General features: G+C 37.6%; 1 protein-coding gene and 1 pseudogene across 11 annotated transcripts in view; both read right to left on the reverse strand.

Annotated features, from left to right (window-relative positions):
- The window catches only part of YEATS2 (YEATS domain containing 2), a 97,810-nt gene that overhangs the window by 41,087 nt on the left and 35,996 nt on the right, over positions 1–20,727 (reverse strand). For 8 of the 11 annotated variants that reach the window (XM_070466322.1, XM_070466320.1, XM_070466319.1 and 5 more), the window contains 6 exons: positions 12,103–12,214; positions 8,417–8,465; positions 5,765–5,941; positions 4,571–4,813; positions 2,753–2,911; positions 1,241–1,344 (listed from right to left, as the gene is read on the reverse strand). In XM_070466322.1, the coding sequence (XP_070322423.1) occupies positions 1,241–1,344; positions 2,753–2,911; positions 4,571–4,813; positions 5,765–5,941; positions 8,417–8,465; positions 12,103–12,214 (844 nt within the window). The remainder of the gene's footprint in view (positions 1–1,240; positions 1,345–2,752; positions 2,912–4,570; positions 4,814–5,764; positions 5,942–8,416; positions 8,466–12,102; positions 12,215–20,727) is intronic. The other 3 variants (XM_070466327.1, XM_070466318.1, XM_070466321.1) reach the window with 2 other exon arrangements.
- Positions 15,132–18,573, reverse strand: LOC110128927 (large ribosomal subunit protein eL30 pseudogene; annotated as a pseudogene).

Here is a 20,727-nt window from a genome sequence, read left to right on the forward strand (position 1 = left end):
ATACACCAAAAAGCAAAACAAAACCCCAAAACTCTCTGGGGTCTTCCAAGTCCACCTGCATTTTAATTATTGCTTTTGAGGCTAATTCAAAGTAAGGCTATAACTTGGCAAGAACCCACTCATCTGTGCCCACTAAACACTGCAAAGACACCTATCATACAATCTCTAATGTCTGGCTGACTCACTGGTTTCATGTCCAGTCCCCTGCCAGATGCTACTGAAGGACAGATACTATATTCTGTTTCCTTTTCTATCCCTAGAGTAGGCACTGAATAACAAATGAATGTAACAGGTAGTTACACTGTTTCAATACGCACACCCTTTTAATGCTACTTGTAACTTGATGTGTTACCCTTACTCTGGAATAAATACTCAGGATGGAGAGGGCTATTTTTCACTAAGAATTTTAAAAACAATACAGCAAAAAGAACAATTAGCAAGGCAACAAGGGTCAAAATTCAAAATTACTGTCATCTGTCTCTAGTTCTCAAATACAAAAGCCAACCCTCAAAGGCAATTTTCCAAAATGTTGGGGACAAGCAACAAAGTTAAGAGCACTGCTTAACTGTAATGAAATACCATCAACAAACATGAAAAAATACACTGGTAGAGAATTAAGGCCATTAAGGGAGTTTTTACAATTCAGGTATTCTTATAATACAGTGATCACAGACTACACTGAATTTAGAGAAAAACCTCGCCTTGGATCAGAAAACTATTCAGTATCATCACCATTAAATGCCTAAATAAAGAAATGCTGTGTTAGCACTAGTCATGTAAGAGATGATCTTTGAATTTTCAGGAATTCTCAAATAGGAGTTTTTACCTCAGAGGCTCTAGCCATAAGGCAGCCAAGGCAATGACAGGCTGAATAACCAATCCAACAGTGCTGTCTCTGCCAAACAGTGAGCAGATAACTAGTGCTATGATCTGAACAAATCAGATCTTATTTGGGGCTCTAAATTTCAAAGGATTTCTTATACTGAAGAAGGTGGGGGAGGGGGGAAATAGATTGTAGAAAGAGAAGAATTATTCCTCTATTAAAAAAATGTATAACAAAGCTGTCCAAACAACAACAAAAAAATCACAGGTAAGGGAAGGGAGTTTGGAGTACTTGATTTTTATGATACTTTTTAGCTTGAAGATTCTACTTTATGAAATCTTCAGTATCACCTGACAAATTCTGGCTCAACCTGAAAGTACCATTTTAGAAACTAGCAAAGTGCAATAAGAATGTTACCTTGACAGCAGATGTTACAAAACTACTTCCATGAATTTTAGGAATTGGGGAACCTGTTCCTTGGGAGGCCTGAGAGGCAGTAGAGAGCTTGCTGGTAGGACTTCCTGACAAGAAAAGTCGATTTAAAAACAAAGTATCAACAAAGTAAAATTTACAAAATGGAATTTTGAAGCCATTTTCCACCACCCTGCTCTTCTCCCCACTATTTACTGTTCATTTTGAAGGGTTGAAAATTTACAACCAGAAGATGATTATAGAAAAAACACTTAAGGATTCATCCCATTAAGTTGACCACTTCATCCTAAAAATGGACAAGAAGCTAATAAGGAAGTATAGTAGAATAAGTAAACTAAGTAGACATTATGTATCTGTACTTTTATAGAAAGAGATACTGTAACATAATGGTGCTGGTTATTTCACAATGTGCCAAAATGTATGCATTCAACTGAATCAGAGTTCCTTCCAAGTAGTTTCACTAGCAGGTGACACCTATTGCAAAATACTGACAGCATTAAACAGTTTGTACTCTATAAGTACAACTGTCTTTAGGATCTGATAAAAATAAGTCACATTATCAACAGTCAACAGTAGTCAAGACTAAAAACGGACTAATTTGGTCACCTCTTGCATTTACTAAACTTGCCTGCAGAGACTGGCTTATTCCCAAAACTAAACACCCTCAAAGGACACTTTCTTAGCATCCCTAAGTGTATTCAAAAGGGAATCTCTGAAAGTAGCATTTTCTTAAAGGAGTTCTATAATTATAATCACTGTTAAAGAACATAACTTTTCCAAATACTTGCAAAGGCCCAAATACATTAATCTCTGTTAAAAATCAAGTAAGTTTTTAAAAAGTCTCATTATAGTCATTCCTCTTATTTCATTTCTCTTAATTAGACGTGAAGGCTACAGGAAAGTTTACACAGAGGAGCATGTGTTTAAACAGTTGATTGAAAAGAATAAGTAAAATGTTTTAAGTACCTCAGAGAAATCTGAAAAGCACTCTATTTACTTGAGGTTACAATGATAAGCACAGTGAATCCAAAGACTTCTTATTCTTCCCATTACAGTTTTAAAAAAAAAAATAAATAACTACAGAGTTTAGTTTCCCTCCCACATGCAAGTTTTATCTAATTCGCAGAAAAGTAAAGATTACCTTCATCACTGAGGAAAAACATATATGGCTTGGAAAGCTATTCCTGTTCTAAAGCTTATTTTGGAAAATTTAGTAACCACATTGTCCAAAAAAAATACCTTCTAAATGAGAATAAAATCTACATTTTCCTCTTTTTAGAAAATTAATTATGACTCAGTTTGAATCTTTAGAAAAAAAAACTTAATTTCTAGAAACACAACTTTAACAAAAAGTAAATCTTCTCTCGGAGAAAGAGCACTGGAGTCACTCTTATATATTCCCTCCTCCTGTTCATGGTTGAAGATTTCATTCTCCCATTATCTGGCTACTAAGTCACCTTGGGGATTGCATGATTATTGTTCAGTTCAAACACACACCTGCAGTAGGAGTGGAGGCTCCAATAACCTGCCCTGGCTTGTCCACGATAACATAAGGATTATTAATAACAGAACTGGTAGTGCCTTGCTTCACATGGACTGGAGTGGAAGTTGGGGTTCGAGGCAATGGCGAAGGACTTGGGGTTGATATGGGGGAACCTTTATTAATGAAAAAGAAAAACAAAATAAACTAAACAAAAGAGATATATTCAGTCTATCTAAGAGGATGCTAAAGAAAATGGAAGAGGGGCAGAGCCACCAGGATCAAGGTGACAAACTGGGAGAGAGAATGAAATTTTTAAGTTTCAGGTACTGGGAGCAGCAGCAGCAGCTGAGGCCAGGGACTAGAGTATTTCACTCTCTACATCCTTATCCATGGACCAGCAGAAGCAGCAGTAACAGCAGCAAAGAGCCTGTTAGGAATAGATTCTGAGGTTCTACCCTAGATCTACTGGATATAAATCAGTATTTTAACAAGAGCCCCCCAGTAGCACATTGAAGTTCAAAACCGAGTGCTTTAGATAAGTAGACTGCTGAATCCCTAGGTAACAACAACTTGTTATAATACTGGTTACACTTGAGACACTAAAGTGAGGGAGGAAATCACTAAGTGAACATCTCAACTTAGGAACCAAGTCTTGATTGGCCATGAATTTCTGATAGGAAAATATGAAACTCACCCACCCAAAAGTATCTCTCAATACCATGTCACAGACACAATCCAGAGATCCATGTTTCCAGAGAACACTCTCAAAGGTTACCAACCAACACACCATTAAACACCCTCAACTGGCAGTGATCAAATCGGTCATTCATGAGTTTCTCTAAACTTCAAAACAATTTATATATTCAGGCAACTCCACCTCTGAAGCAGCAAGTTCCAAAATGCTTCTAATTGGGGGTGGGGTGGGGTGTAAAATTATATGTTCTTTACCTATCATCAGTTTCAAGGACTTGGATCACATTTCTGCTTAGCTATTTTTAGCACTGAAGAATACCCCCCACCCTTCATTTAAGTATTATATAGTCCTCCCTCTGCCTAGGTATTTCTATTGACTTTCTTTCATGTCTTCTCTGAGGCAGCACAGCCAAAACTATAAAGCATATTTGTACTAGAAGTTTACCTAACATAAATGTAAAACTTGTGATGAAGTGGACAATTCAACCTCAGTGAAAATGAAGCCTCAGAACTACCTACTGATCAAAGGAATGAGTAAATTTCTAGTGTGGCTCGTGAGTGTAAAAGATATCTCAACTTCAAAAAAAAAAAAAAGATATCTCAACTTCAAACCAACCCCTGAAGCTCAACTACAAACCAAAGGCCACTAAGTTTTCTCTGTTATTAGTCACTCTGGTTTCCAAATATAATCCTCGAATTTAATTCCTACCTTAGCTTTCCATCAGACATCCTAGCAAACAATTTACCTGTGCTGATTCTAGATGAAAATTTGACTGCCTTGAATTTTCTTTCTTTCCTCATTTAATCGTTTCTGTATGGATGACTCTTGTTTCTATTTTGTGACACTTCGGCTTTGCAAAGCAATAGTGATTAACCTTCTGGGTTTTCTGTTGCTGTTGTCTGGTTGGTTGTTTTGCCACGGGGCATGCAGGATCTTAGTTCTCTACCAGGGATCAAACCTGTGTCCCCTGCAGTGGAAGTGCAGCTTTAACCACTGGACTGCCAGGGAAGTCCCTAGCTTGCTTGCTAACTAAACAAAAACCCTGCTAAGAAGAAGTTTAAAAAAAAAAAAAAAAACCACTCTGCTTTGTCATTCTAACAATTTTTAAACACACCAACTTCACATACACCATGTATACCTGAGACAATCTTGCAGCTCATGGTGATAGGCTGGAAGGATTTTCCAGGTGACTCAGGGTTAGGAATCTGACCTTGTGGCACAATTTTGCAGCTCGATGCTATTGGCTGAAAAGCTGAATTGCCATGAGAACAAAAGGTAACCTTCTGGGATGTTGTCATTTTGGTGGGTGTTCGTTCCAATGAAGATGGCAAAGAATAAAATGTAGTGTGTCTCTCAGCTTCAGTGTTGGCTGGGAATCCTTCTTGAAATGAAAGAGGCAAATAAGTCATCAATCACTCTGAAATTTCTTATCATTTCAATAACCATTTAAGCCATTTACCAGTAGTAAACAGAGTAGACAGGTATTTAATACTGCTTTATATATTTTGGGGTGAAATGTAAATATCACACCTACAATCACATTTCATTAAAATGCTTCTTTCAAAAAAATCAGAAAATATATTAACAGTATATAATGAAATTTACACAAGTTCATTATGTTCTCCCACTTTTTATATATGAATTGAAAAACTGTTCAAAGAGGAAGAACTCAAAAGAAAGCACATGCTTAATCTAATGACATCCTGTTTTATTAAATGCCCATAAAAGTGATGCAACTAAAATTTAAGAGGAATAAAGTTGAGATTTTTATAAAAGAACTAAAATATTAACACACATTAAAATGTAGGCTTACCAATTAAATCAGTATGATTCAGAATCAATTTTATATTGTATTTGTATGTGTTACATAAGTGAACACCTAAAATACTTTATTATATGCTTATATACCTATTAAATGAAATGATGCCATGGTCAAAATGCATGATAATAAATCTTATATTGTATTTTAAGTAAGATTAGATACTTAATACTCAAGCTTCTTGTTCACACAATCAGGGTCCAAACAAGAAAGTCTTCCTGTATCTATCAGAAGAAACCATTATATTCATCAAAGAATAAATATGCTTTTCTCAGTGAGTTCTAGGTTCTATGAAATGTTGACAAAACTTTATGAAAAAAATTTTCTGAGAAGAGTAAGGACTTGGCTATTTTCATACTACGTCTCTGTAGGAGAGCAGCATGCCTACTTATGGAAAATTTCTTTTCCATATACTCTTAACTCGCAGAAGACAGCAGTTCACTATCAAGTGAGGGAAAGGAACGCTCCATACAAGGTAAAATGTATTTCTATACATGGAAAAATATATATTACCTTTCTCCACAGAGGTATCAGGTACTGGCTCATGTGACTGCTTTATCGGTGAGGACGCTTTCATGGGGGCTGGAATGGTCAAAGGCAAGGATGGTGGGGCATCTGAGATGTCTGACTCAGAGGACTGAGGATAAACAGAGTCTTCTCCCAGAGAATGCCGATGGAGCTCAACATCCACTACCTACACAACCGTGCAACAACTGGGTTCATGAATCCATCATCAATGTCACAGAAAGGCCCAAACCCATCTCAGAACATGGTGCTCTAAGGGATGTGGCAAATGATTCCTAGTTATACTTCAATCTCAATAACTAAAGGATTTACCCCAGGATATAATCTAATCTAGCTTAATAAATAACTCAATGAAACCAATCATAAAACTGGGGACTTTCCAATTACTGTTTCTGTACCTTAGAACACTCTTCCCCCAAATCTTCATATGACTGCCTCTTTCTCACCATTAGGTCTCAATCAAAAGTCACCTTCTCAGAAAGGCCTTCCCTAACTAACCTAGCAAAAGCAATTCCCTTGTCTCCCAGCTATTCTCTTCTTTATAGAACTCATTTGTAAGTGAAATTATGTTATCTGCATTTATTTTTACTATACACCTTCTCGCCACTCTCAACACAACCAAGAATAAAACCCCTCGAGAATTGTAGCTGCTCTCATTTGATTTACGTGTCCTTAGTACCTGAACCAATGCCTAGCATATGGTACATGATCAATAAATATGTTCTGACCTAACACAGCACATTTCCATTAAGAGAGTAAGGTTTAACTTAGCTAACTCTCATCACAATGGCTACTGCTGCTATATCATGAACACTAAAAAGTGAGGGGGGGTGGGTCCAGGGGGGGGCAGAGATGGGGTGAGAAAACAAAATTGAAGGTCTCATACCTCCTGACTTCAAAAGATATTATTACAAAATTATAGTAATTAAAAGAGTGTGGTAGTGGCATAAAGACAGGCACATAGATCATTAGGCTAGAATATTCTCTCACACACAAAAAAGAATCTCTCTCACACATATGGCCAAATTATTTTCTGAAGGATGTCAAGACCACTGATTGAGAAAAGGATAGTCTTTTCAACAAACAGTGCTGAGAAAACTGGAGATCCACATGCATTAGAATGAAGATGGATGCTTACTTTATACCATATGGAACAATTAACTCGAAGTAGATCAAAGACCTAAACATAACACTTAAAACAATAAAACTCACAGAAGAAAATACAGAGGCAAAGTATCATAACACTGAATTGGGCAATGATTTCTTGGGTATGATACAAAATGTACAGATTAAAAAAAAACACACAAACTACATCAAAATTTTAAACTTTCATGCATCTTAGGATACAATAAGAGAGTGAAAAGGAAAGTCACAGAATGGGAAAAAATATCTGCGAATTATATAGCTGATGAGAGATTAATATCAAAAATATTGAGAGACCTCCTAAAAACCAGCTACAAGAAACCAAACAATCCAATTAAAAAGTGGACAAAGGATCTGAATGAACATTTCTCCAAAGAAGATATATAAATGGGCAATAAACCATTGAGTGACACTCAACATCAATAATCATTACAGAAATGTATACCCCAACCACAAGAAATACCACTTTACAACTACTGGATAATACAAAAAAAAAAAAGAAAACAGCAAGTGCAGACAAAGATGTAGAGAAACTGAAATGCTTATGCACTGCTGGTGGCAAGGTGAAATGGTGCTGCTGCTATGATAAACAGTGTGGCAGTTTTTCAAAAAATCAAAAATAGAATTACTGTATGACCCAGCAATTCCACCTCTGGTTATACACCCAAAAATACTAAACACAGGGACTCAGATAGATCCACATTCTCAGTAGCATCATTTACAATAGCCAAAAGATGGAAGCTACTCAAGTGCTTTCATTGGCAGATAAACAGATGAACAAAATGTGATATATACCGACAACAGAACATTACTCGGCCTTAAAAAAGGGATTCCCTGGTGGCTCAGACGATAGAGTCTGCCTGCAATGAGGGAGACCTGAGTTCGATCCCTGGGTCAGGAAGATCTCCTGGAAAAGGAATGGCAACCCACTCCAGTATTCTTGCCTAGAAAATCCCATGGACAGAAGAGCCTGGCAGGCTACAGTCCACAGGGTCACAAAGAGCTGGATGTGACTGAGAGACGGCAGCCTTAAAAACAAGGGAATTCTGATGTGCTACAATGTGTATGAGCCTTAAGAACATTGTGCTAAGTGAAATATGGCAGTCACACCACACAAAAGAACATTGTATGATTCTACCTATAAGGTGGAGCAGTCAAATTCATAGACAGAGAAGGCAGAAGAATGGTTGCCAGGGGTTGTGGGCAGAGGATGAGTTATTATCAATGGGTAGTTTCAGTTTTCCAAGATAAAAAGAGTTCTCTGGAGATGGATGGTAGTGACAGCTGCATGAAAATGTAAATATATTTAATACCACTTAACACTTAAAAATGATTAAGTTGGTAAATTTTATGTGTAAATTTATCACAATTTTTAAAAAATAAATAAAAATGGGGGAGAAACTTTTTTTTTAAATTTAGCATTCATGTTTTTCCTAATTACAAATGAAGATCAATTTTCATTCTACTTGTTCCCAAATAATACCTCAAGAAAATAACCTACCGTCTCTGCTCCAAGAGTCTGCAAGCCAGTGTAAGTTCTGTCCAGCTATTGAAAGAAGTAAGAGTATTAAGTTTTACTATGCTTACTTATAAACCTTAGGATGCAATCTTATCTAAAACCTTTTCACTGCAAGTCTTCCTTTGGTAATATCTACTTTTGCATAATGTAAACTATCGATTTACCACATCAGTAAAAACCTTCAATTTTCTAAGAGAAAAACTGAATAAATAAAACAACCTCAGATATATAAGCAGTTATTATAAAGACAGGCTATAAAAATATACATGCAGTGTGATGGCACAATACTTAGGTTATATTTACTAAGCACTTTTGGAAAAAATGAAGGAAAATTTAGGCAATACTAGTAACTATCAGTATATTTGCATCATGGATGATTTATTTTAGAGGAGAGAAGAGTATACATTGAGGGAAAGTTAATAATATAAACAAAAAAGTTTACAATTACATACAAAGAAGGTATGTTCATTTTCTTGCATTTTATATTTTAAATTAAATTAAAAGTTAAAAAAGGATTTGTGGCAGCTTGCCAATATAAACCTTACACAGTAAGATCAGTACGTAAAAATGATTAAGTGCGGAGGGGAGGGGAGAGGAGAAGAGGGGAAGAGGGGAGCGAAGGGGAAAAATATGAAGCCAGGGATAGGTTAGTAAATATAAAATTTTAAAAGTTTGCAAGAACGTCCCTGATGGCTCAGTGGTAAAGAATCTGTCTGCCAATGCAGGAAACTTGAGTTTGATCCCTGGGTCAGGAAGATTCCTTGGAGAAGGAAATGGCAACCAACTCCAGTATCCTTGCCTGGGATACACCATGGAAACAGAAGCCTGGAGGGCTACAATCTATGGGGTCACAAAAGAGTTGGACACGATTTAACCACTAAACAACAACAACAAAGGCTTACAAGAGGTAGATTTCAAGTTTGGCTGATTTCCTTAGCAGTCAACACAGAGATGACTAGTATTCATAATTTAAAAGGCAATACAGGGTAGATTTACAGTAGCCCCATGGAAGAGATCTGGAGTTTTAATGCTTAAACCTTCACCAATAGGGTGACTGTTATAAAGATAGGGGAAATTTTAAGGCTATATCCATTTTCACGTTCTCCAGAGCACAGAAATAACAGTCTCTCTGTAAACTGCACTGGCCTATATTTTATTTGTGGGACCTTGTTTTGCGAGAGACACTGACAAACAGAACTATTATCAAGATGGCAAGAGAACTGGAAAGTACAGCATATAAGCAATGTTACAAGAACAGGTTTTGGCTGGAGAAGGAATGATTTAAAAGAGAGTTATGAAAGTTATCAATAAACATTTTTAGAATTCTTAATAAACGAAACAAAATCTTGTTCTGTCCTATTCCAGAAATCAAACAATGATGAGATCAAGATTAGAAGAGGGGGGCAGGGGTCATGTAGTTTTAAGTAAATTTAGGAAAGAAGCTTCCAAAAGTTTATTTACTAAATGGATAAATAGAATGAGGAATTACTGTGCTCTGTGGTGATGACTAGGAGAGGTTTAGATGACTATCCAGGGATGCAGGATATGTGAATTCATCCCGGAAATTACAGAACTATTAAGAGTCTTTAGTATGCAATATAATTATTACAGTATCAAATGTAGATGGTTATATACTACAGAATCTCAGAATACAGATCACTGTGGACTTTAATTACCAAGAAAAGCTACACAGGAACTTAAAGAATGGAAAGAATCCACACCGGCATATGAGAAGGGAAGAGGATAAAAGATGACGTCAGAAAAGGCCCAAAGCATCTCTGGGACATGAACAGAGACTGATCTGACTGGAGCAGGATGTTCACACAGGAGATTAGTGTGAGATAATTTAGGGGAAGTATGTCAAATCAAAATGTGAAGAGTCTCCAATAGCAGGCAGGGGAATCTAAACTTGAAAACAGATATTCAATCAAAGCTTCTCAGAAAGGAATATCATAAAGGCTCTTGTGTTTGAAGAAGAATAATCTGACAGTGGTGTACAGAATGGACTGAGGGGAAGGGAGATAGACTGGAATTAAAAAGGCTAATCAGGAGACAGAGTAGACTAATAGCCAAGAAGAGCTGGAAGGGTGAAGGACAGTCTATAAGAAAAATTATGAAGAAAGAGTCATGGTCTGCAAGTGAATAAATATTTAGAACACAGAGGGATGAAACAAAGACGGTTCTGAGAGTTAACAAAGAAACAGCAGGAAATATGATACTCCAGTATAAATAAAGATCAATGATTACAACAGAGGTGTTTAAGTTCTCAAGGCCAATCAATATATGATAAACAGTAAAACAGAAAAATCTGGTAACATTTTAAACACTGTTTTAAAACTGTCTCATTCACCAGAAACTCTAAGTGATAAGGACAATACAATGTGTATAAAAACTATGCAAACAATTCCCTTTATTTTAGGGAGCAGGCTGAGCCCAGTGCAATATAAGATGGCATGTGCGGTGCTTAAAATAAGTTAAGGGGAAAGCAAGATTATTTCAGACCTTCCTCTAAGTGGGAACATATCCTGCCCTACTAAACAAAGTGGCTAAATATTCTTTATTTGGTTTCAGTTCTTCACTGAGGTTGTAAGATGACCCTGTTTTACAGTAATCTCTAGAAAATAACTTAAACATGAAGTTTAGCAGTGCTGTTTACCAACAATGGAGGACAAATTTCAGGTGGTTTTAAGGTTGAAAAGGGTATATTTGTAGAGCAAAGGGAACAAAAAGGGAATTTTGAAAATGTACTCAGATTCATCTGAAAGCAATTAATGGGAATAATGTGGTAAACCACAAAGTAAGGGTACACTGGAAGGAGTTCAATATTAGGATTATATCTTACAGACAGAAAATGTACATGAGACTACTACAGAGAGGGGCATAAGGGTATTTTACAAAAATGCTCTGTCTTCCAACTATGAACGCTAAATGCTTATTATATAAATTGGAAAAGAAACACACACATACAGAAAAAAGGGGCAGGAGAAATTGCCCACAATGTCATTACTTCAATTACTCCAACTTTTTAGTATATTTGTGTTTTTTTCCATCTATTTAAAATCTTGGTTGACCTCATGCTATATATATAGTTTTATACTCTATGCTTTTCACTTACTATAATGGTAGTTTTCCCATGTATAGAAAACACTTTGTAAAATAGATTTATAATGGTTACACAATAAACCATGTGGATGTATCAGTTAAGGATTCCAAAAGTATTACAACCTTGCACAGGACTTTGTATTTTCTCAAATATGTTCACTTCTATCTTTATCCTTAGGAGATAAATAGGCAAGGATTATTATTTGTGCCTCTTTCTACAGAAAATTAAGATGTAAAAAAGTAAAATATAGATCAAAAAGGAGAAGATTTCATTTACTTATTAGCCTCAGGTAACATAGTCATAGTGAGCTCTGATCAGAGATTCAAGTCTTCTGATTATTCAACCAGCTCATCTTTTCAAAGAACATACAGTTTGTTGCAAAGTGACCCTTTCCTCAACATTTAGAGGACAAATGCTACAGCAGTAAGCAGAATACACTCAAACAGATCTATCCTCCTCTCTGTGGTTAACTTCTCTCAGAAGGTCTAACCTACCACTTCAGGTGCAGGTGAAAAGAGACACTTCATTTCTGGGGAGGGATGCTTTGTTTTGTTACAATACCTTCAGATTATGTATGATATCTATCCTCTTGTTCTGGCTGTCCTTAAAGTGAACTTGAACTCTGACAGGAAACTCACCCCAGCCTCTTCTGGTCAAGTGAAAGGGAGGCTCTCTAGGGAAAAGCAGATATTAATGTATTAGTCCATGTTCACTCTCTCATTCTAGAAAAGGAAGTTTTCCCATAATGGGTAAGTTAGAACTTACATGTTTATGATGATTATTTATATTTCCTCACTTAATGCTATATTAATATGCTGAATTTTGCTAAAATTCTAAACTATAAGAGAAAAAAATTCAACTAAAACCTACATTAAACTTTCAACCACTGAATACTTAGAGCTAAGACACTTAGACCATATAATCCAGTGTCATTATTTTCACAGACAGGGAACTAAGGTGATTTGACAGATGTCACAGTATTAATGCCAGAACCCTGGACTGCTACCTGACACAGGTTGTGAGGGACATTCCTTACCCCTAAACACTCACTTATTCCTCCACTCTGGAAAAAACAAAACAAACCATATTCAATCCAAAGGTGACAAATTTATTTAAACTATCTACTAAGAAGACTTAAAAAAACTGTATCTGACTTTACACAATTTTAGTGAATAGAGAGGAATGTCTGTGACTGCTAATCAGATGAGAATTTTCAGTCAAAATGTAATTTGTGAAGGAAATAAAAAGGAAGAGTGATGAGAAAAAGACTGGTTTGCTGTTGATAATTGGTGTTGGGGACACAAGGATTCAATATACTCTACTTTGTCTATGTCTGGAATTTCCCCAAATAAAAAGTTTAAGCTGTAACTGAGACCCCCATGTACTTAAGAATAACATGGTTTAAGTTAATGGAGGAAAGAGAGAATGCTTTAAAGTGAAAATGTTTATTATGAATCACTGGCCTGGAATTACTATAATGAGAGAGGATGCCAAGACTGCAGGGAGAAAGGAACTTTCAGTGGGATGTGCTTTTGGAAAATTAAGGAGAGACATGAATTCAGTAAGGGTATAGGAAGTCTAAAAACACAACCTGAGAGGAGTCTAGGAACAGATATGAATCATGAGGCACAAGGCCAGAGGCCACCAGGAGAGGCCAAGGCAGGAAAAACCCCTGAGGGTGACAGCAGCCTGGAAAGTAAGAGAAAGCAACAGTTGTATTACAAACTAGAAAAAAAAAGAAAGCAAAGAAACAAGAGGGCCCTGGATGGAAGAAACCAACTGAGATACCAAGGGAAGTAGCCATGATGTCAGCATAAATTCAGACAGAAATAAAAGATAGTCAGCCAGTTCAGTTGCTCAGTTGTGTCCAACTCTTTGTGACCCCATGAACCACAGCACTCCAGGCCTCCCTGTTCATCACCAACTCCCGGAGTCCACCCAAATCCATGTTCATCGATTCAGTGATGCCATTCAACCATCTCATCCTGTCATCCCCTTCTCCTCCTGCCCTCAATCTTTCCCAGCATCACGGTCTTTTCAAATGAGTCAGCTCTTTGCATCAGGTGGCCAAAGTATTGGAGTTTCAGCTTCAACATCAGTCCTTCCAATGAACACCCAGGACTGATCTCCTTTAGGATGGACTGGTTGGATCTCCTTGCAGCCCAAGGAACTCTCAAGAGTCTTCTCCAACACCACAGTTCAAAAACATCAATTCTTCAGCACTCAGCTTTCTTTATAGTCCAACTCTCAAATCCATACATGACCACCGGAAAAACCACAGCCTTGACTAGATGGACCTTTGTTGGCAAAGTAATGTTTCTGCTTTTTAATATGCTGTCAGGTTGGTCAAAACTTTCCTTCCAAGGACTAAGTGTCTTTTAATTTCATGGCTGCAATCACTATCTGCAGTGATTTTGGAGCCCCAAAAATAAAGTCAGCCACTGTTTCCACTGTTTGCCCATCTATTTGCCATGAAGTGATGGGACCGGACGCCATGATCTTAGTTTTCTGAATGTTGAGATTTAAGCCAACTTTTTCACTCTCCTCTTTCACTTTCATCAAGAGGCTCTTTAGTTCTTCTTCACTTTCTGCCATGAGGGTGGTGTCATCTGCATATCTGAGGTTATTGACATTTCTCCCAGCAATCTTGATTCCAGCTTGTGCTTCCTGAGCCCAGCATTTCTCATGATGTACTCTGCATACAAGTTAAATAAGCAGGGTGACAATATACAGCCTTGATGTACTCCTTTTCCTATTCGGAAGCACTCTGTTGTTCCATATCCAGTTCTAACTGTTGCTTCCTGACCTGCATACAGGTTTCTCAACAGGCAGGTCATTCAGGTATGACCTATCAAAGCCCTTATGACTATACAGTGGAAGTGAGAAATAGATTTAAGGGACTAGATCTGATAAGAGTGCCTGATGAACTATTGATGGAGGTTTGTGACACTGTACAGGAAGACAGGAATCAAGACCATCCCCAAGAAAAAGAAATGCTGTCTGAGGAGGCCTTACAAATAGCTGTGAAAAGAAGGGAAGCGAAAAACAAAGGAGAAAAGGAAAGATATTCTCATTTGAATGCAGAGTTCCAAAGAATAGCAAGGAGAGATAAGAAAGCCTTTCTCAGCGACCAATGCAAAGAAATAGCGGAAAACAATAGAATGGGAAAGACTAGACATCTCTTCAAGAAAATTAGAGATACCAAGGGAACATTTCATGCAAAGATGGGCTCAATAAAGGAAAGAAATGGTGGGGACCCAACAGAAGCAGAAGATATTAAGAAGAGGTGGCAAGAATACACAGAAGAACTGTACAAAAAGATCTTCACAACCCAGATGGTGTGATCACTCACGTAGAGCCAGACATCCTGGAATGTGAGGTCAAGTGGGCCTTAGAAAGCATCACTACGAACAAAGCTAGTGGAGGTGATGGAATTCCAATCGAGCTATTTCAAATCCTGAAAGATGATGCTGTCAAAGTGCGGCATTCAATATGCCAACAAATTTGGAAAACTCAGCAGTGGCCACAGGACTGGAAAACGTAGTTTTCATTCCAAAAGGCAATGCCAAAGAATGCTCCAACTACTGCACAATTGCACTCATCTCACACACTAGTAAAGTAATGCTTAAATTCTCCAAGCCAGGCTTCAGCAATATGTGAACCGTGAACTTCCAGATGTTCAAGCTGGTTTTAGAAAAGGCAGAGGAACCAGAGATCAGATTGCCAACATCCGCTGGATCATCGAAAAAGCAAGAGAGTTCCAGAAAAACATCTATTTCTGCTTTATTGACTATGCCAAAGCCTTTGACTGTGTGGATCACAATAAAAGACAAGACATGGGATCAAATGAGAAGGCTGACTTGAGACAGCAGCCTGAAAAGGAATCCAAAGTCAGAGATACAGTGGGGCCTAGAAACATGCTGGACTTAAGAATAGTTAAAGAAAATTCTATAGATGACAGGTTTAGTCACTTAAGTTCCAGTAAAGCTAAGTGAATGGCCTAAATTCATTTTGCAATATTCGTCAATCATACTGAACTTCTCTTACAAAGGATATAATAAATCAGCTGTGCTCCACAATTTATAGGCTAAACTTTAGTGAATGGATAGGAGGGACTGCAGGAAGACAGCAGACAGACAAACCAGGAAAAAGGAACAAGGATTTTAACAGAAAATTCCTCCTTAACCATATTTTTGGAAGCAAAAAAGGAATCTACCAACAGATGAGACATCAGCTACTGAATATTCTACTTTAAAAGACAGTATGTGTTTCACACAAAAAAAGGACTGCTTCCCTTGAAGAGAATTCTGTATTTCTAGATTCCTCACAGGGCTTTCCTGGTAGCTCAGCTGGTAAAGAATCTGCCTGCAATGCAGGAGACCCTGGTTCGATTCCTGGGTCAGGAAAATCCCCTGGAGAAGGGACAGGCTACCCACTCCAGTATTCTTGGGCTTCCCTGGTAGCTCACACAGTAAAGAATCCACCCACAATGTGGGAGACCTGGGTTCGATCCCTGGGTTGGAAAGATCCCCTGGAGGAGGGCATGGCAACCCACTGCGGTATTCTGGCCTGGAGAATCCCCACGGACAGAGGAGTGTGGTGGGTCACAATCCATGAGGTCGCAAAGAGCCGGACACGACTGAGCAACAAAGCACAGCACAGATTCCTCATGGGGGGTGAAATGTATCAATAACCAAAAAGAAAAACTCACAGTATACTGGACTTTAAAAATGGCTTTCTTAAAAATACAGAATGAAGCATAACTCCTTGTCCAACTAATTAATTCAAATGGCCAGCCAGTCTTTTAGGATCATTTCTAGTGTCCCAAAATCCACTAATGACACTTCCTATTACTTTTTTTTTTTAATTTAAATAAGCTCTGGCCAGTTTTTTAATTATTTAAGTGGAGGCTAATTATTTTACAATATTGTACATGTGTCCCCCATTTCTTATCCATTCGTCTGCCAATGGACATCTAGGTTGCTTCCATGTCCTAGCTATTGTAAAGCTGCAATGAACATTGGGGTCCACGTGTCTCTTTCAATTCTGGTTTCCTCAGTATGTATGCCCAGCAGTGGGATTGCTGGGTCGTATGGCAGTTCTACTTCCAGTTTTTTAAGCAATCTCCACTGTTCTCCATAGTGGCTGTACTAGTTTGCATTTCCGCCAACAGTGTAAGGGGGTTCCCTTTTCTCCGCACCCTCTCCAGCATTTACTGTTTGTAGATTTTTTGATAGCAGCCATTCTGACTAGCATGAGATGGTACCTCACTGTGGTTTTGATTTGCATTTCTCTGATAATGAGTGATGTTGAGCATCTTTTCATGTCTTCTTTGGAGAAATGTCTGTTTAGTTCTTTGGCCCATTTTTTGATTGGGTTGTTTATTTTTCTGGTATTGAGCTGCATGAGCTGCTTGTATATTTTTGAGATTAATTGTCAGTTGCTTCATTTGCTATCATTTTCTCCCATTCTGAAAGCTGTTTTTTGACCTTGCTTATAGTTTCCTTCATTGTGCAAAAGCGTTTAATTAGGTCCCATTTGTTTGTTTTTGCTTTTATTTCCATTACTCTGAGAGGTGGGTCATAGAGGATCCTGCTGTGATTTATGTCAGAGTGTTCTGCCTATGTTTTCCTCTAGGAGTTTTATAGTTTCTGGTCTTACGTTTAGACTTTTAGTCCATTTTGAGTTTATTTTTGTGCATGGTGTTATAAAGTGTTCTAGTCTCATTCTTTTACAAGTGGTTGATCAGTTTCCCCAGCACCACTTGTTAAAGAGATTGCCTTTTCTCTGTTGTATATTCTTGCCTCCTTTGTCAAAGATAAAGTGTCCATAGGTGTGTGGATTTATCTCTGGGCTTTCTATTTTGTTCCACTGATCTATAGTTCCGTCTTTGTGCCTGGCCAGTTTTATTAAAGAAAATTTGTACACAATTTACTTTTCACCAGTCTGTGCTGGCATGCTTCTAATGATATCAGAATCACCTGGATCAATGATAGCCAGTGTGCATACTCTGGAGTATTTTCCACATGCTGTGCCCAATTCAGTATTATTGCCACCGTGGTGATGGACACCAGTTTTGGCCAATCAGCGTAATACTCTATTTCAGATTTCCTCAAGGCCGGGCAGTTGTTGGTGAGGATGACCAGTTTCGCTTTGCCTTGTCTGATTATTTTCAGAGTCTGCTTGTAGCCCAGCACATACTTTCCACTTCTCTTAACCAGTTGGAGCCCAGAGTTGATTGACTCTAGTGACTCTGTCATTTTCTTTGCAGCCACCACCTTCTGATCTTAGGTATAGGATGCCCCCAACCACGAACAGCTGCCAAGCTGACCAGGGAGCAAGAAAGGGCTTACATTTCTGAAGAGCTCTGTTATAAAAAATATTTCATTTTCCTCCTGCAAGTCATATGCTTTCTGCAATCACAAATAAATTCTTCCTCCATAGGACCTTCAAAAAAATCTAAAACATTCCACTAAGTTGTCCACCCTCAAGTGTAAACACATTCTGTTCCTTGTTAACAGCAGCAGAAGGAAATACTTCTATTATTTAGCATAATCCTACTACTGTTCTAAGCCCTTTAATATCTATTAACTAATCTAATCTTTATAACCACAATATGAAATATCCTCTCTGAGACACAGTGAGGCTAAGTAACTAGCCGAAGGTCACATAGCAGTTAAGTAGTGAATCTGAGATTTAAACTCAAGGACCAGGCTCCAGAGTGGGCCCCCCCCACCCTTTTTCAATGATACAATTTGAAGAGGCTCACTAGGACAGTCCTTTGGGGGCCTAGCCCATTGTAGTCTCTCACACACCAAGGCCAGGAATATTCTAACACCAGAACCATGTGTTCTCCATGTTTGCAATCCCTATATCAAGTCCTAAGCCTAACATACATGTAGTGACTGTCTTGTGCCTAAAAACAAAGTTTACAGTCACAGCTTTTAGAAAGTTGGCTAAGGATGGCCACAGCAACTGAACTTAATGGAAAACAGATGGTTTGTAGGAGCAGAATCTACCCATGCTCTTCATCACGTAATGTGCTCTGACAAGGAGGTTCACAGTGCATGGGAAACGCACATGCACTTTGGTTCAGAGAGATTATCCTTAAGTTTCAAGTCAGCTGAAAAGATCTCACCTACTTATCACATTACTCTAGATACTTTGACACAAGAAACATCTTAAAAGTCTCGTAAGGAACATAGAGTTAAATTAAATCAAGGACACAGGTTAATGTTCTGTTTTACCTGAAGTTTAAAGTTCAGTTCTAAGAAGAATATTTTAAGAATACAGATAAACTGGAATGTGCCAGAGAATATAACCTGGAGGGCAGAGGAACACAAAGTCACATAAACAACTGAAACAAATGTGGATGTCTGGCTTGGAGAAAAACAGAAGAGACCTAACAGTGCTCTAAAATATTTGAACAGCTATATGGAAAAGATTTTATAATGATTCTGTGTGATGTCACAAAATGTATGGAAGTGTACTGGTTAGCAGTTAAAGGAAGTTAGAACTCTCCTCAATGTGATTCAGTTCAGTTGCTCAGTCGTGTCTGACTCTTTGAGACCCCATGGACTGCAGCACGCCAGGCTTCCCTGTCCATCAATTCCGGGAGCTTGCTCAAACTCATGTCCATCGAGTCCATGATTCCATTCAACCATCTCATCCCCTGTCATCCCCTTCTCCTCCCACCTTCAATCTTTCCCAGCATCAGGGTCTTTTCCAGAGTCAGTTCTTCACGTCAGGTGGCCAAAGTATTGAAGCTTCAGCATCAGTCCTTCCAATGAACACCCAGGACCGATCTCCTTTAGGATGGACTGGTTGGATCTCCCTGCAGTCCAAGGGACTCTCAAGGGTCTTCTCCAACACCACAGTTCAAAAGCATCAATTCTAAGGTGCTCAGCTTTCTTTATAGTCCTCAATATAATTAAAAACTTCCAAACAAACATAGCCACTTACAAATAGAAAGGCCCACATCATGAATTCAGAATTCACTCAACATGAAATGAGCATTTACTACATGCCAGGCATGATTCTAAACTGCAGGGACATAAAGACAATTAAGAAAAAGCCCCAAACATCCAGAAGTTCTGAATCCAGTAAGGGAGATATACATGTAAATTAGTAACTGTAATAACAAATTTATATACATTACTTGCTATGAAAACAGAGGTATGGTTGATCATTAACAAACTGTTTCTCTAGAAACACACAAGCAAGGTTCTCTTTTAAAATACTATTTAAAAATCATAGTATTGTACTTAATAAAATGTACAGTAAAGTATGCTCTTGGGAAAGGTATGTGGTAATAGTGCAATTCACAAGCTGTGAAAAACTGGTCAGATATATCACCACAGCTAATTATGGAATATTATCAAAGTGGCATGAATCAAAAAGAAAATGTGAAACCTCATAAATTTCACAAAACAAAGTTCATTTATGATTAACAGAAGATACTCTAGAAGTAACAGATAAAAGAGAAATTTGACAAGGAGCTATGGCATGATCTCTCCCCTGGATTTCCTCAGACTTAAAATACAATCTGACAAATGTGACCTTTACCTGCAGATTAGTTTAGATTTCTTAGTAAATACAATTTCATATATTATTGCATGATACTTTTCTACAACCTAAAGGAAGCCATGTGTTTCACAAAGTCCAATTCTTGGAATGAGAACTGAGAAATAACATGGGCACTGATTTGCATCATTAAGTATTAGGGTTTTACATAATGAGCTTTTAACCCCATTTTTAGTAAATCAGATGTTTATCATCAATAAAAAATATGATTAATACATTTTAACTGATTCACCTGTTTTATATTAAATAAAATGCTTTCATAAAACAGTGTTGTTGCTGCTGCTGTTTTACTGTATAAGGGAATTTCTTGCCTGGACATTAAGACATGCTTTTTATAATAATATTTATATCTTTATAAACAAAGTGCTTTTTAAACTCACCTACTATTCCTTAACAAAATCACTAAAATATCTGTATTAAAACAATGGGCTAATTTGGAGTCAGGATATCTAAACTCAGAAAATACTGTTAATCTTAAGTTATCTTAAAGTACAAAATATTGTTAGTATTCCAAGAATTCAAGTAAACAATCATTTACTCGTATTTTAACCCTGTAAGAAAGTAGGGCAAAGAAGGAATCATTGAGAAAGTTAATTTCTGAGT

This window comes from Odocoileus virginianus, chromosome 4 (genome assembly GCF_023699985.2).
Source record: "Odocoileus virginianus isolate 20LAN1187 ecotype Illinois chromosome 4, Ovbor_1.2, whole genome shotgun sequence".
NCBI lineage: Eukaryota > Metazoa > Chordata > Mammalia > Artiodactyla > Cervidae > Odocoileus > Odocoileus virginianus.